This window comes from Myotis yumanensis, unplaced genomic scaffold (genome assembly GCF_028538775.1).
Source record: "Myotis yumanensis isolate MYYU_CA2020_CCGP unplaced genomic scaffold, mMyoYum1.0.hap1 SCAF_1, whole genome shotgun sequence".
Lineage (NCBI taxonomy): Eukaryota > Metazoa > Chordata > Mammalia > Chiroptera > Vespertilionidae > Myotis > Myotis yumanensis.
Genome location: NW_027223752.1, coordinates 101,380,102 through 101,393,062, shown reverse-complemented (window position 1 = coordinate 101,393,062; position 12,961 = coordinate 101,380,102). Strand labels below are relative to the sequence as shown.

At 41.9% G+C, this 12,961-nt stretch overlaps 1 protein-coding gene across 3 annotated transcripts in view; it reads right to left on the bottom strand.

Moving 5' to 3' along the window:
* The window catches only part of ODAD2 (outer dynein arm docking complex subunit 2), a 235,563-nt gene that overhangs the window by 209,204 nt on the left and 13,398 nt on the right, over positions 1-12,961 (bottom strand). For 2 of the 3 annotated variants that reach the window (XM_070407348.1, XM_070407347.1), the window contains exons 2-3: positions 4,457-4,593; positions 1,656-1,769 (exon numbers count right to left, since the gene is read on the bottom strand). In XM_070407348.1, the coding sequence (XP_070263449.1) occupies positions 1,656-1,769; positions 4,457-4,593 (251 nt within the window). Of the gene's footprint in view, positions 1-1,655; positions 1,770-4,456; positions 4,594-4,834; positions 4,942-5,531; positions 5,725-9,550; positions 9,709-12,961 lie in introns of all 3 variants that reach the window. The other variant, XM_070407349.1, reaches the window with a different exon arrangement.

Here is a 12,961-nt window from a genome sequence, read left to right as displayed (position 1 = left end):
TGTTCTCACTTATTTGTGGAATCTATTGAACAAAACTGATTAATAAAATAAGACCCTAAGTATGGAGGCATAGAACAGACTGACATACCTCAATGTGGGGGTGGGGTAATGAGGAGAGATAAACTAAAGAAGTTATATACTTACTAGAGGCCCAGTGCACACATTCGTGCACTCGGGGGGTGGGTCCCTCAGCCCATCCTGTACCCTTTTGCAGTCTGGGAGCCCTTGGGGGATGTCCAACTGATGGCTTAGGCCTGGCTGTTGGACTTCCTTAGTATTGCCGTGGAGGCAGGAGAGGCTCCTGCCACTGCCACTGTGCTTGCCAGCCATCAGCCCGGTTTCTGGCTGAGCGGTGCTACCCCTGTGGGAGTGCACTGACCACCAGGGGGCAGCCCCTGCATTAAGTATCTGCCCCCTGGTGGTCAGTGCACATCATAGTGACTGGTCATTCTGCCGTTCAGTCTATTTGCACATTACCCTTTTATTATATAGGATATGCATAGCCCACGGACACAGGCAATAGGGTAGTGAAGACCTGGAAGTGGGGTAGAGGCTGGGCAGGGGCGGGAAAAGGCAGAAGAAATGGGAAACATCTGTAATACTGTCAACAATAAAAAATAAAAATGAAACTATATCTGGTCTCAGCAGACAGCTTCCTGCATAAAACAAAAACATCCTGCTAAGTGAAATAAGCCAAACACAAAGGACAACTGTATGTATCTACTTATATGAAATCTCTAAAACAGAAAAATTCACAGGCACAGAAAGTAGATTAGAGTTTACCAGGAGCTGAGGGAAGGAGGACCGGAAAGTTATTGTTTAATGGGTACAAGTTTTAATTTGGGATGATGAAAAAGATTTGGAAGAGACAGTAGTAATTTGCAATATTGTGAATGCAATTAATGGCACTGAATAATGTATTTAAAATGGTTAAAGTGGAAAATTTTACATTTTATGTATATATTTTATAACAAAAGTAGCAACAACAAAGGAAAACTCAGGTCCAGGAAACAAGTGATCAAACACTAGAAAACAAAAAAGAATCCACAGGAAGACAGAGAAGTGCCATGTCAAGAGCAGGAACAGTCCAGGAAGAAAAGGTAGCACTCCCAAAGTGGCAGGTTAGGAAAAAATGGGCCTGAGAAACCACCTCAGGGGACTCTATTGAACTGACACCAGCTTGAGAATCAGCCTGAAGATTAAATACAACATATTAGTGTTTCTTGCATATCGTTCTTACTCATATCAACTTTAGTCAACATTTTATTTTCTTTGTTCAGCACTATTTCAAAAACCATGGAGGACACAAGAGGCACAGTTCTACGCACATGCTGTTAGGTAGTGATCATGGGATGAAAATACTGAAAACATCTAGGCTTCACTAACAGGATTGAGTCCTTTATTCTTAATGTTATGCATTCAAAAAGGAAAATGAAAACAAAGTGAAATATTGTATCTATCACCTAAAGAAAATGAGAAACATTCTTAAAGTACTACCTTACAATATTTCTTACTTTACATTATTGTGTAAAACGCTCTCGTAATTAAAAGCAGTGCCCAACAACAGGCACATTTACTCTAACTTTTTACACTATAGAAAGTTATCGTCAAGTAATATAATGCTATGAAAGTTCAAAAGAGACTATAAAACTTACCTGTTTAGACATATTTTCTGAAAATTTTGCTGATTTTTCTTTTAAACATGTGACAAGGTCTTTATAAATCACTCCTTTTCTCTCATAATTAATTTCCTCATCATCTGTTTTGCCCTTTGGGAGAAAAAGTTGGTGCTATTATTTAATATAATAGCAATATAAGAAACTGATCAATACATCACAACCCAAGTACACTTTTTTTTCTTCTCTAAAGGATCCATACAGTAGTCTTTATATATGAAATATAAAGGCAAAACCCTTCCCTCTTAAAGTACTGTTACCTATTCACTCATTCTTTCAGCAAGCCTTTACTGAGTACCTCCTGTATGCAGCAGGCCCTCTGCTATTCAGCACAGGAGTGAGAACCTCCTTCCCTCTAGGCTCCTCTAAAGAGAAATACATTATGACTTCAAGAGCCTTTGAGGTCATAAAAGGCCTCAAGATTAGAATGCCACCACAGGAAAGCCTGTGTTTCTATTTGTCACACTGCTCTCTTGTTCTGTGTAGCATGGTTGCTCTAGGCTTATTTTCTAGGGTTATGTCTCTATGCAACCATCTGTCTGTTCTTCCACCCTCTGCCTCTGTCTCTCTTCTTGTCTTTTTTTCCCCTCATCCCTCTCTTCTTTCCTGCCCCCATTATTCTCCCTTAACCAAATATATATGTAACTGTAGTGAATTATACATTTTGTTGTAATTACTGAATAGTTTCATGTTCCTTGTGTTTCATTTTTAAACTAAGGAAAATACTTAGATGTGTCCATATCAAATAAACTGGTCTGTGAATAAGAAGCAAAGGCTCCTCATCCTACTCAGGAAAGTCAACACAAAAAATCCTTTTTTAATTTCTTATTTTTTAATTGGAAATTTCACTTTTCTAAAGTAGCAAAACAAAACAAAAGCAAAATTATATTTAGGTCATCTCCCTCCTCTACTGCAGAAATAAGCTAACTGTCATGCTGATAAGAAAAGCACCTAAGGCATGTCAGGAAAGGCACCACAAGTAATCAAGAATACAGCACCAGTAACTGGACACCAACCCAAGCCCAGGTGTGACAACCCTCTAAGCAGTCCCCTGTAATAGCTGGGGCCCCACTAGGGATTTGGGTCCTCCCTGCAGAATTTCCTGGTGGTGTTAGGGGCAGAAATAAAACATTGGGAACCAGCTATAATTGTAAGAAATATTAACCATGCTCTGTTAACCATGATTGTTTTGTTCTGATTAAAGAAAGTACCGGGGACCTGGGAGCTCAACTGGAAATGTAGCCCATACTCCCCATTTGGAGCTGCCTATTATCATGGAAAGATTAACAACTTTGTTGCAGAAACCAGCCCTTTGAAGACTGCCTCCCCCCAGTCCCTTTGCATATCTGTAAACTGCCCATTTGCCCTTTTTGCCTACTTCCCCATGTAATCTTTGTCCTTCTACCCAATATAAGCTGGTTTATGGTAGGGTGCAGAGCAGATTTTTGTGGATGACCTGCTGCTCTCCTATAATACCAGCAGTATTGGAATAAATGCTCATATGATTTAACCCTGTCTCTGCTTAATCGGCTCAAGTAGAAACAGGCAGCACGGACCCATTGATTGTCCGGTTATAGTGAGACCCAAAACTACATTGAAGACACTGAGGGGAGGGTGTTGCAGAGAAGAAAGCTGAGCTCCTTCTAGTTAAATTCAGTGAACAGACATGAGACTCAAAAGTTTTTTAGTCTAGAAAACTCAGAAGGCTATGTGCTGTTTCGCTCTCAGCTCAAAGCTCACCTATCCACACTCTGCTGTGTGATACTCGGGCTGGGAATCTGCAAAACTGTGTTTCACCTTTGCCAGGCAGGTTAGCTTCAGTCAACAGGAAGTGAGAGAAGAGACATGCTCCCTTCTACTTGTCGCCTGCTCCTGTTAGTCACCCCGGCAACAGTCCCACACCCCTGGCAGTGGCAGTTGCTTCCAGTAACAACAGTTGGTTCTAATTTCCAGAAGTATTTCTCCCTGTAGACCCAGAACAAGGCTCTTCACACTCTCCCCCTGAGAAATACCTTCATCAGCCTACCAGGGCACCATCTTCAAAGATTTGAGTCTCTGCTCTGACAAGATCCTCTGAGCTCCTGAGGGACCAGCACTAACTGGGCAGCACTCACTCCTCAGACGACTGGGTCCCAGTGTCATGGAGGCCACCTGAGCTCCGGGGGAACTAGCACAGCCTAGAAGTGACCAATCCTCAGAGGTGTAAGTCCAAGTTTTGCGGGGAACCCTCCTCTGAGCTCCTAAGGGACCTTCACCCAGGTAAGCAGGGTCTACTCTCCAGGATTCTAAGCCGCAGCCCTGCAAGCGTCCTCCTCTGAGATCCTAAGGTACTAGCACAGCCTGGCAGCAGCCCCTCCCCAGGCATCAGGGTCCTAGCTGCATGGGGCACCTCCAGGCATCCACATTTTGACAATCCCTCCTCCTCCTCCCTTTATCCCTCAACTCTGAGGGCAGAAGCTGCAGTTATTGCTTCTGTGTTATCTCAGTGCTCTTTTTTTGACTTTTCTTTCCTTTAGTACTTGTGATTATGTTAAAGAGGTTTTTCTTTTATGGAGTGGAATGCGTCTGTTGGAAGCAATTTCTTAGAAGACTGGCCTGCAATGGGGACACTGGGGCTAATTCTGAGACAGCAAACACACACAGCAAAAGGATCTGCTGGAATCCCACAGAACAGCGTTTCATATTCTATGCTCACTGGGATTCAACCCTAGAGACATGTCTGCACTTCAAGACACCAACCTAAGCACCAATGTCAATTTTGTCTTTTAAAAATTACTTACACCATTTAAAAACACTCCTTCTTCACTACAAGTAATGCACAAAGTTTCAACATCATGTGGTTTCACCAGCACATAACAAATTTCCCCCAGAATCTGCCTCCAAGGTGGGGCTCGACATCCATTTGAATATTCATAATCTGAAATCAATTATCAATCAGCTTAAAAATAAATATTATTATGTTGGCTTAAAAATAAATATTCATAATCTGAAACCAATTATCAATCAGCTTAAAAATAAATATTATTATGTTGGCTTAAAAATGAATATTATTAAATTGTTTTCATTTTCTTAAATATTAAATTCCAATGTAGCTATTGAAGCATTTTGAATGATAATTATGAAAACATATATAACATAAATGAATCTGAGATGTAAACCTGAGGTATATTTGATAGATTCCAAGATTGTTTGTTCTCCTTTTCCCGAGAAACGTTTGAGCAGTTCTATCTCATTCTTAACTGCCGCTGGATTTAAAGGTATTTCTCTGAAATAAATGTTTAGATGTTCATTTAAAATATTTTATAACAGATTGTATAAAATATACATGAAGACATTCCATTATGTCAAGGGAAATTTTTTTTATAATTAAAATTGGAGGTAATTATAAAACAATAACAAAATTGCAGTTAATTTTAGCCATGTTATAATGTCATAACACTGTCAAATCATCAAGGAATTACTGAACAACATTAAATATACTCAGTTAAATATTCATTTTATTTCTTAATGACAATACTAAAATACTAGAAAGCACTAGAAAAATGAACAAGTTTTAAACCTGAAAACTCTACATAATATTTACCTTATAATTTAATAATTTATCTGAGTCTTATTAAGAGACTCCAAATATTCTAAGGCCACTTAATGTCTTCAGAATTAGATGAAATGTTTAGCACTGTTAAGAGCAAATTTTAATTTTTAGGACTAGAAATATCCATGTGATAAACTAAAATTTTATTCCAATACAATTGAATGTTAAATCAATAGGAATAATTCCCATAATTTATTTTTCCCTAAAACTCTGAAAGCACTTTTTGCACTAATGTTTAGAGTTTTATTTTTTAAAATACTCACAATGAAATATGTTTTAGAGAATGATTGAGGAGGTGTACATCCAGTTGCTTAAGTAGCATGGCAATCTGCAACTTAATCTCACTTTCAGTATCATCGTCTTTGGTTAATTTATCAAGAATATTTAATACAGATGAGTCTTCTTTCATTGTATTATAATCTAAGCCCAGGATTTTTGCTACAGGATTTCTGTTAGCTGACCAAAGTAAATTAATAAAAATTATTCTCTTATCTTCTACTACAGGCCCAGTGCACAAAAATTTGTGCATTCGGGGTGGTCACTCAGCCCGGCCTGTGCCCTCTCACAGTCTGGGACCCCCCGCTTCTTGGGGGATCGGGCCTAAGCTGGCAGTCAGACATCCCTCTGGCAGCCCCGGAGCCCTCGGGCGATGTCCACTTGCCAGCGGGGAGCAGGCCTAAGCTGCAGTCGGACATCCTTAGCACTGCTGAGGAGGCGGGAGAGGCTCCCACCACCAACGCTGTACTGGCAGCCATCAGCCTGGCTTGTAGCTGAGCAGAGCTCCCCATGTGGGAGCACACTGACCACCAGGGAGCAGTTCCTGCATTGAGCATCTGCCCCATGGTGGTCAGTGTGTGTCATAGTGACCAGTTATTCCCAGTCGTTCTGCTGTTGGGGTCAATTTGCATATTACCCTTTTATTATTTAGGATAGAGGCCTGGTGCATGGGTGGGGGCCAGCTGGTTTTCCCTGCAGGGTGTCCCGGATCAGGGTGGGGGTCCCACTGGGGTGCCTGGCCAGCCTGGGTGAGGGGCTGAGGGCAGTTTTCAGGCTGACCACACCCCCTCAGGGTGGGGGTCCCCACTGGGGTGCCTGGCAAGCCTGGGTGAGGGGCTGATGACTGTCTGTAGACTGGCCAAGCCTCCCAGCACAGACCCTCAACCCATGGGGGTGTGGCCAGCCTGGGTGAGGGGCTGATGGCTGTTTGCAGGCTTGCCACAGCCCCTTAAGGATGGGGGGGATGGTCCTGATGGGGTGCCTGGCCAGACTGGGTGAGGGGCTAAGGGCCATCTTCAGGCTGGCCATGTCCCCCGGTGACCCAACTCCCAGCCTGTCCTTTTTTTCTTTTTTTTTTTTCAACAGGTATCTGGGATTTATTATCTTCAATAATTGAAACTTTGTAGCCTTGAGCAGAGCCCAGGTCTGGCCAGGGAAGGAGGGAAGCTTGGCTTCCTCCATCGCCAGGGGCAACCCAAGCCTCCTGCTTGCTCCAACTCCATGGCCGCCACCATGTTTGTGACAGAGTGATGGTTAATTTGCATATTACTCTTTTATTAGATGGGATAATAAGAAACATAAAGTCAAACAAATCCATTGAAGCCCACTCAACTGTATTTCTTTCATTATGCTTTCTCTAATCAACTCAATTAGAATCAATGTCCACTTCTCAGATTTACTGAATTTAGGAACTTTCTTATACCGTTTGAGATGTCTATCTTTATAGTAATATTAGAGGCCCGGAGCACAAAAATTTGTGCACTTGGGGGGAAGAGAGGGTCCCTCAGCCCGGCCTGTGCCCTCTCACAGTCTGGGACCCCTCGGGAGATAACGACCTGCTGGCTTAGGCCTGCTCCTGGGTGGCAGAGGGCAGGCCCAATCCCTAGGTGCAGCCCCTGGTCAGGCTCAGAGCAGGGCTGATTGGGGAGTTGGGGCGCCGCCCCCTGTCATGCACAGAGCAGGGCGGATTGGGAGGTTGCGATGCCACCCTCAGTCACGCTCAGGGTAGGGCTGATTGGGGGGTTGGGGCACCGCCCCCTATCACACTCAAGGCAGGGTTGATGGGGAGGTTGCGGCGCCACCCCGTGACGCACAGAGCAGGGCCAATCAGGGGGTTGGGGCGCTGCCCCCTGTCACTCACAGAGCAGGGCCCATCAGGGGGCTTGGGGCTCTGTACCCTACAGGGCCAATCAGGGGGTTGGGGCGCTGCCCCCTGTCACGCACAGAGCAGGGCCCATCAGGGAGGTTGGGGCTCTGTACCCTGCAGGGCCAATCAGGGGGTTGGGGCACCACCACTGTCACACTCAGCAGGGCCGAGGGGGAGGTTATGGCTCTACCCTGTCACACACAGAGCAGGGCCTGTGGGGGGGGGGGGGGGTTGGGGCGCCGCACCCTGTCACACACAGAGCCGCAGGGCGATCAGGGGGTTTGGGCGCTGCCCCCTGTCATGCTGATCCGGTGCCAGGAGGCCTCGCGGCTCCGCTGAGCCCGGTGCTGGGAGGCATATTACCCTTTTACTATATAGGATAGAGGCCTGGGGGCCGGCTGGTTTGCCCTGAAGGGTTTCCTGGATCAGGGTGGGGGTCCCCACTGGGGTGCCTGGCCAGCCTGGATGAGGTGATGATGGCTGTTTGCAGCTGGTCACACACCCTTCAGAGTGGGTGTCCCCACTGGGGTGCCTGGCCAGTCTGGGTGAGGAGCTGAGGGCTGCTTTCAGTCTGGCAGTTGACTAAAGCTCCCAACCGCTCCTTTTTTTCTTTTTTTTTTTATTCTGGGCCAGCTTTAGCTCTGGCTCTAGCTCTGAGGCTTCTGCTGCTGAAAGCAGGTATCTGGTTTGTTTGCGTTCTATAATTGAAACAATGTATAACTCCAGCTCTGAGATCCCAGCCGGCTGAAAGCTGGTTTCTGGGGTTTTGTTTAGTTTCTATATTTGTTACAATGTTTCTTAGAGTTGCAGCTCAGAGGCCGGCAAGTCAGGTGGGGAACGTTGGAGTCTGCAGTCACTGGAGCAAGCAAGCCTCATGTTCGCTTCCAGCTGCCTGGCTGCTGGCCGCCATCTTGGCTGACAGTTAATTTGCATAAGGATATGCTGATTAGCCAATGGGAAGGGTAGCGATCATACGCTAATTACCATGTTTCTCTTTTATTAGTGTAGATCACGAGTATATGTCATCTCCCTAATAGGACAAAGAACAAGACATTCCTTTCTTTTTTTTAGTTGACCATGAGGCATTCAATTAATATATTCAGAATTGATTTGTAGAGAAATACTGTTCTCCTTAGAAGAATCATCACTAGAACTATGTGTGTACCAGTGCTCAGTATTCACAAATGCATGCTTCTTTTCAAAATTGCATGCTTCCCTTAGTCTACAGATCTTCTAACAGTCTTTTCCACCTGTTCAAACTGCATATGTGTGTATATGTATGTATGTATGTGTGTGTGTGTGTATATATATGTGTGTGTGTGTGTGTGTGTGTATATATATATATATATACATATACATATATATATATATATATATATACATATACATATATATATATATATATACATATACATATATATATATATATATTCTAGAAGCCCAGTGCATGAAATTCGTGCATGGGGGAGGGGGAAATCTCTTAGCCCGGCCTGTGCCCTCTCACAGTCCAGAGCCCCTTGGGGGATGTCCGACTGACAGCTTAGGCTCGCTCCCCGTCACCACTGCTGTGCTCACCAGCCATGAGCCCGGCTTCTGGCTGAGTGGCACTCCACCTGTGGGAGCGCACTGACCACCAGGGGGGAAGCTTCTGCATTGAGCATCTGCCCCCTGGTGGTCAGTGCACATCATAGTAATCGGTCGTTCCAGTCATTCCACCATAAAAGTCGCTTAAGCTTTTAATATATATATATATATTCCTTACACACAGACATGCTTAGGACATGCTTACAGAGATGAAGGGAAAAAGGAAGGGAGGAAGGAAGGAAGGGATTCATTCTGGTCATGGATATGGACTTTAAAGGCTACAGGCTTCAAGTTGTTCCAGAAGCTAAGAAAACTCTCTTTGAAATTAGAAATCTAGAAGCTTACTAGTGGTTAAGTATTGGGCCTTTCATTTTAAAGTAGAAATTTGATATCAGCATAACATTTCAGCCAAGTAAGATTAATGACATTTTTATGAAGCTGAATATAATTTTTTACCTTTTAGGTTACAAAACTTTTTTCAAGAGACTGTAACAAGATTTTCCCCAAGATTATGTTTCTAAAAGTTCAAATCACAGGCTGGAGTGTAAATATCACCTTCAATGCATGCTTGTGTTTCCTTCAGCTTTGTATCTTTAGCAATCAATAACAAGCATGACAGCTGCCCAAAACTCCTAACTTCAATTTGCGGTACAGAAAGAAATAGCAAAGGCTGTCCATTTTCATCAGATTCTTCTGATGTGACTGTTGTTGCACTAAAAAGTGAGAAAAGGAAAGCTTAGAGTAACGGGATGTCGGAAGTTAAATTTAAGATATTTTGGCAAATTATTCCCACGTTATCATTATAAAATAGAGAATATAAATACCTCTTGTTAGAAACTCATCCATTTTCCCACTTTTATCTGCTCTCAGACCCTTAAAACCCCAAACTTATTAGCAATGATAGTGAGCAATATGACATATCCAGGAAGAAAACTTTAAGCAATTTCTTAAAAACCTACACAAACTCAACCAGTTTTTTGTTTTTATAATATGTTCGACATCTTTTAAAACCATTCATGTTTTGAGGATTTCTAATATTATATTTATACAATTATTTTAATTTATTAATTTTAGAAAGAGGGGGGAGAGAGAAAGAGAGAAGATTTATTGTTCCACTTATTGATGCATTTGTTAGTTGATTTTTGTATGTGCTCTGATTGGGGATCAAACCCACAATCTTGTCATATCAGGACAACAATCTAAGCAACTGAGCTATCTGGCCAGGGCTATACAATTTTTACATCACAGTAATTAATGGTTAAAAATGTTCTTGGCTACTCTGTACTGTTTATGAACAAAAAAGCATATAAAAAGACAAACCAGATCCTCACTATTGATTATTTTCCCACTCCAAACACCTTAATTAGGTTTACTCTAGGATTTTAAGCAGTTTTTCTAAATGTTTTTTTCCTGATTAGAAATTATTGGGATTCTTATATTTGTATTTCTGTTCATTTTGATGATTTTTTTAAGTTGGCATTTAAAATTTTTTAAGATGTTTTTTATGGCAGTGATAGTTCTATAGGTTTCTACTACATAAAACATGAATTAAACTGGTTAGGTTTTTTCATTACATACTGATATCCCTAGAAAAACTGCCCACATCTTAAGACAGTGGTTCTCAACCTTGGCTGCACATTAGAACCACCTGGAAATCTTTTTAAAATCCTGATTTCTGGGCCTCATCCTGTTTCTTTGTTACTAATGTTGTGGCCCCACCCCATAACAAAGAAACAGAATTTCTGGAGGATGGGGCCCAGAAATCAGGATTTTAAAAAGATTCCCAGGTGATTCTAATGTGCAGCCAAGGTTGAGAACCACTGTCTTAAATCCAATCTAACATATTTCAATTGTAATGCAGATGTGAAATATTAACAGTTCATCAGAAAAAGTAAATCTGACGGACTCAGACTATCTACTACTAACACTTTTTCACTAGAATAGAAACAAGAGCATAGAAACTATAGGAGTCAGAATAATGGCTCCCCCCAAATGTCCATGTTATAGTCCTCAAAACCTGCGAATACCTTACATGGCAAAAGGGAATTTGCAGGTGGATTAAGTTAAGGATCATGAGATGGAAATGCTACTCTGAAATATCTAGGTTGATCCAATGTGGTCAAAAGGATTTTTGGAAAGGCAGGCAGAAGGATGAAGTCAGGGAAGGTGATGTAACAATGGAAACAGGTCAGGGAAATGCAGAGTTGTGAGGCAGAGCATGCAGGTAGCCTCTAGCAGCTGAGAGAGGCAAGAATAAATTTCCTCAGCTCCCAGAAGAAATACAGCCCTGCCAACATTCATTTTAGCTCTGCAGATTCACTTTATATTTTTCACCTCCAGAACAGTAAGATAATAAAGCTGCATTGTTTTAGCCCATTAAGCGTGTGGTAATTTGTTACAGCAGCAATAGGAAGCTATGACAGGGACTTTTAAAAGTCTTGCCTACTGCTCTATCCAAAGTACCTCACACAGTAACTGCACACAGAAGGTGTTCAACCAATATAAGAGGAATGAATGAACAAAATGTTTTCAGATTTGCCAGTGATGTGCACTGTGTACAAAATGTATATTTTCTCTAAAATAAAACTTGTGAAGTAATGTCCTTAGGATAGAGAAGATTTCTTAAAGGCCTGTAATCAGGACTGGACAGTAGTGCTAAGCGGATGGTGAGAGAACTAAGTTACAGGCTGAATGAATGCCAACAATATCAAGCTACTAACTCACTCGAGAAAGTAAAACTCCTTCTGGAAAAAGGGAGAACTAAAGAGCACAGGTGACATTTTTCATTGCTGCTACCAGTTGAAACCTGTAACTTAGAGCCAGCTACACAGAGGATGTGGAAGAGCAGGTTTCAGTTTCTGAGCTCACAGTTTCTCACAGCTGAAAAAAAAAGAGCTTTTAGAAAGAAAAATGCTGCACTCACCTCATGCATGTCAAGAAGAATGTGCTGTAAATGAAATCCACTGACCTGATCAAAAAATTCTCAACTGGAATTGGGAAGGGAGCTAAAAATACTCAGCAGGAAAATGTCTTGTTTATTTAGTCCCCAGTGTTTAGTTTAGTGTCCAGAACATAGTAGTTACTCAATAAAAGCATTTTAAATAGGAACATAGGACATAAGTCTAGAGTTCAGAAACTACTTAGCAATTCTCAGGGATGAAAAAACAAAGAGTCCAATAACAAAAGTATGGCAATGAAAATTTTATCTAAATACAATATGTTAAGGTTGGAAGTAATTCAGCCCTTCATGATACTGATCGGAAAACCAAGGATCAGCAAGGTATGGCTTGTGAGTGATTTGAGCATTACTGTGGGGAAGAGGGCCACTGCTCAGGAGTCCTGACTTCTCATCTATACAGCACTCTTACGAGCATATAATTTTGTCCCAACTCATCATGAAACAAAGCAAAGCAAGATTCACAACTAAAATACTGCAATATTAAAGTAAATGTGATTCAAAAATTATAGGTCTGCTAGAGAAAAAAAGAACAGGTAATATTTTTAGAAAGTCATTCAGAATGCTTATCCAATTTATAAATTTCAAAAATAGATTCTAAAGAATCAAAGCACCCCAGCTGTGTGTACCACCAACAGATGGTGTTACCATTGAGTGGTGTCACCTGTCCTTAGTTTACAGTGGATATGGGCTTCATTCAGAGTTGTTTCAGGAATATTATTAATCTCATCCTGATAAGAACAAAAGCAATTGAAAGGAGTAATAAAGAGACCTATGATTTCCATTAAAATGAAAGTAGAGACCCCCCTCCCCCACCCCTACCCCTCTGCAAATTGAACATGAAGAGATGATGACAAATGTTATTACAGGTTGAGCAGCTGTACACTGGAAATGATTCTAAAGGAAAGGAATGAATCATGCAACATGTGCAAAATGCTGTGCCTGTGTAGTCAGCTAAAAGCAAACTGCAAAAAAGGAAAGAAGATAGTAGATGAAATGTAAAACCTTTT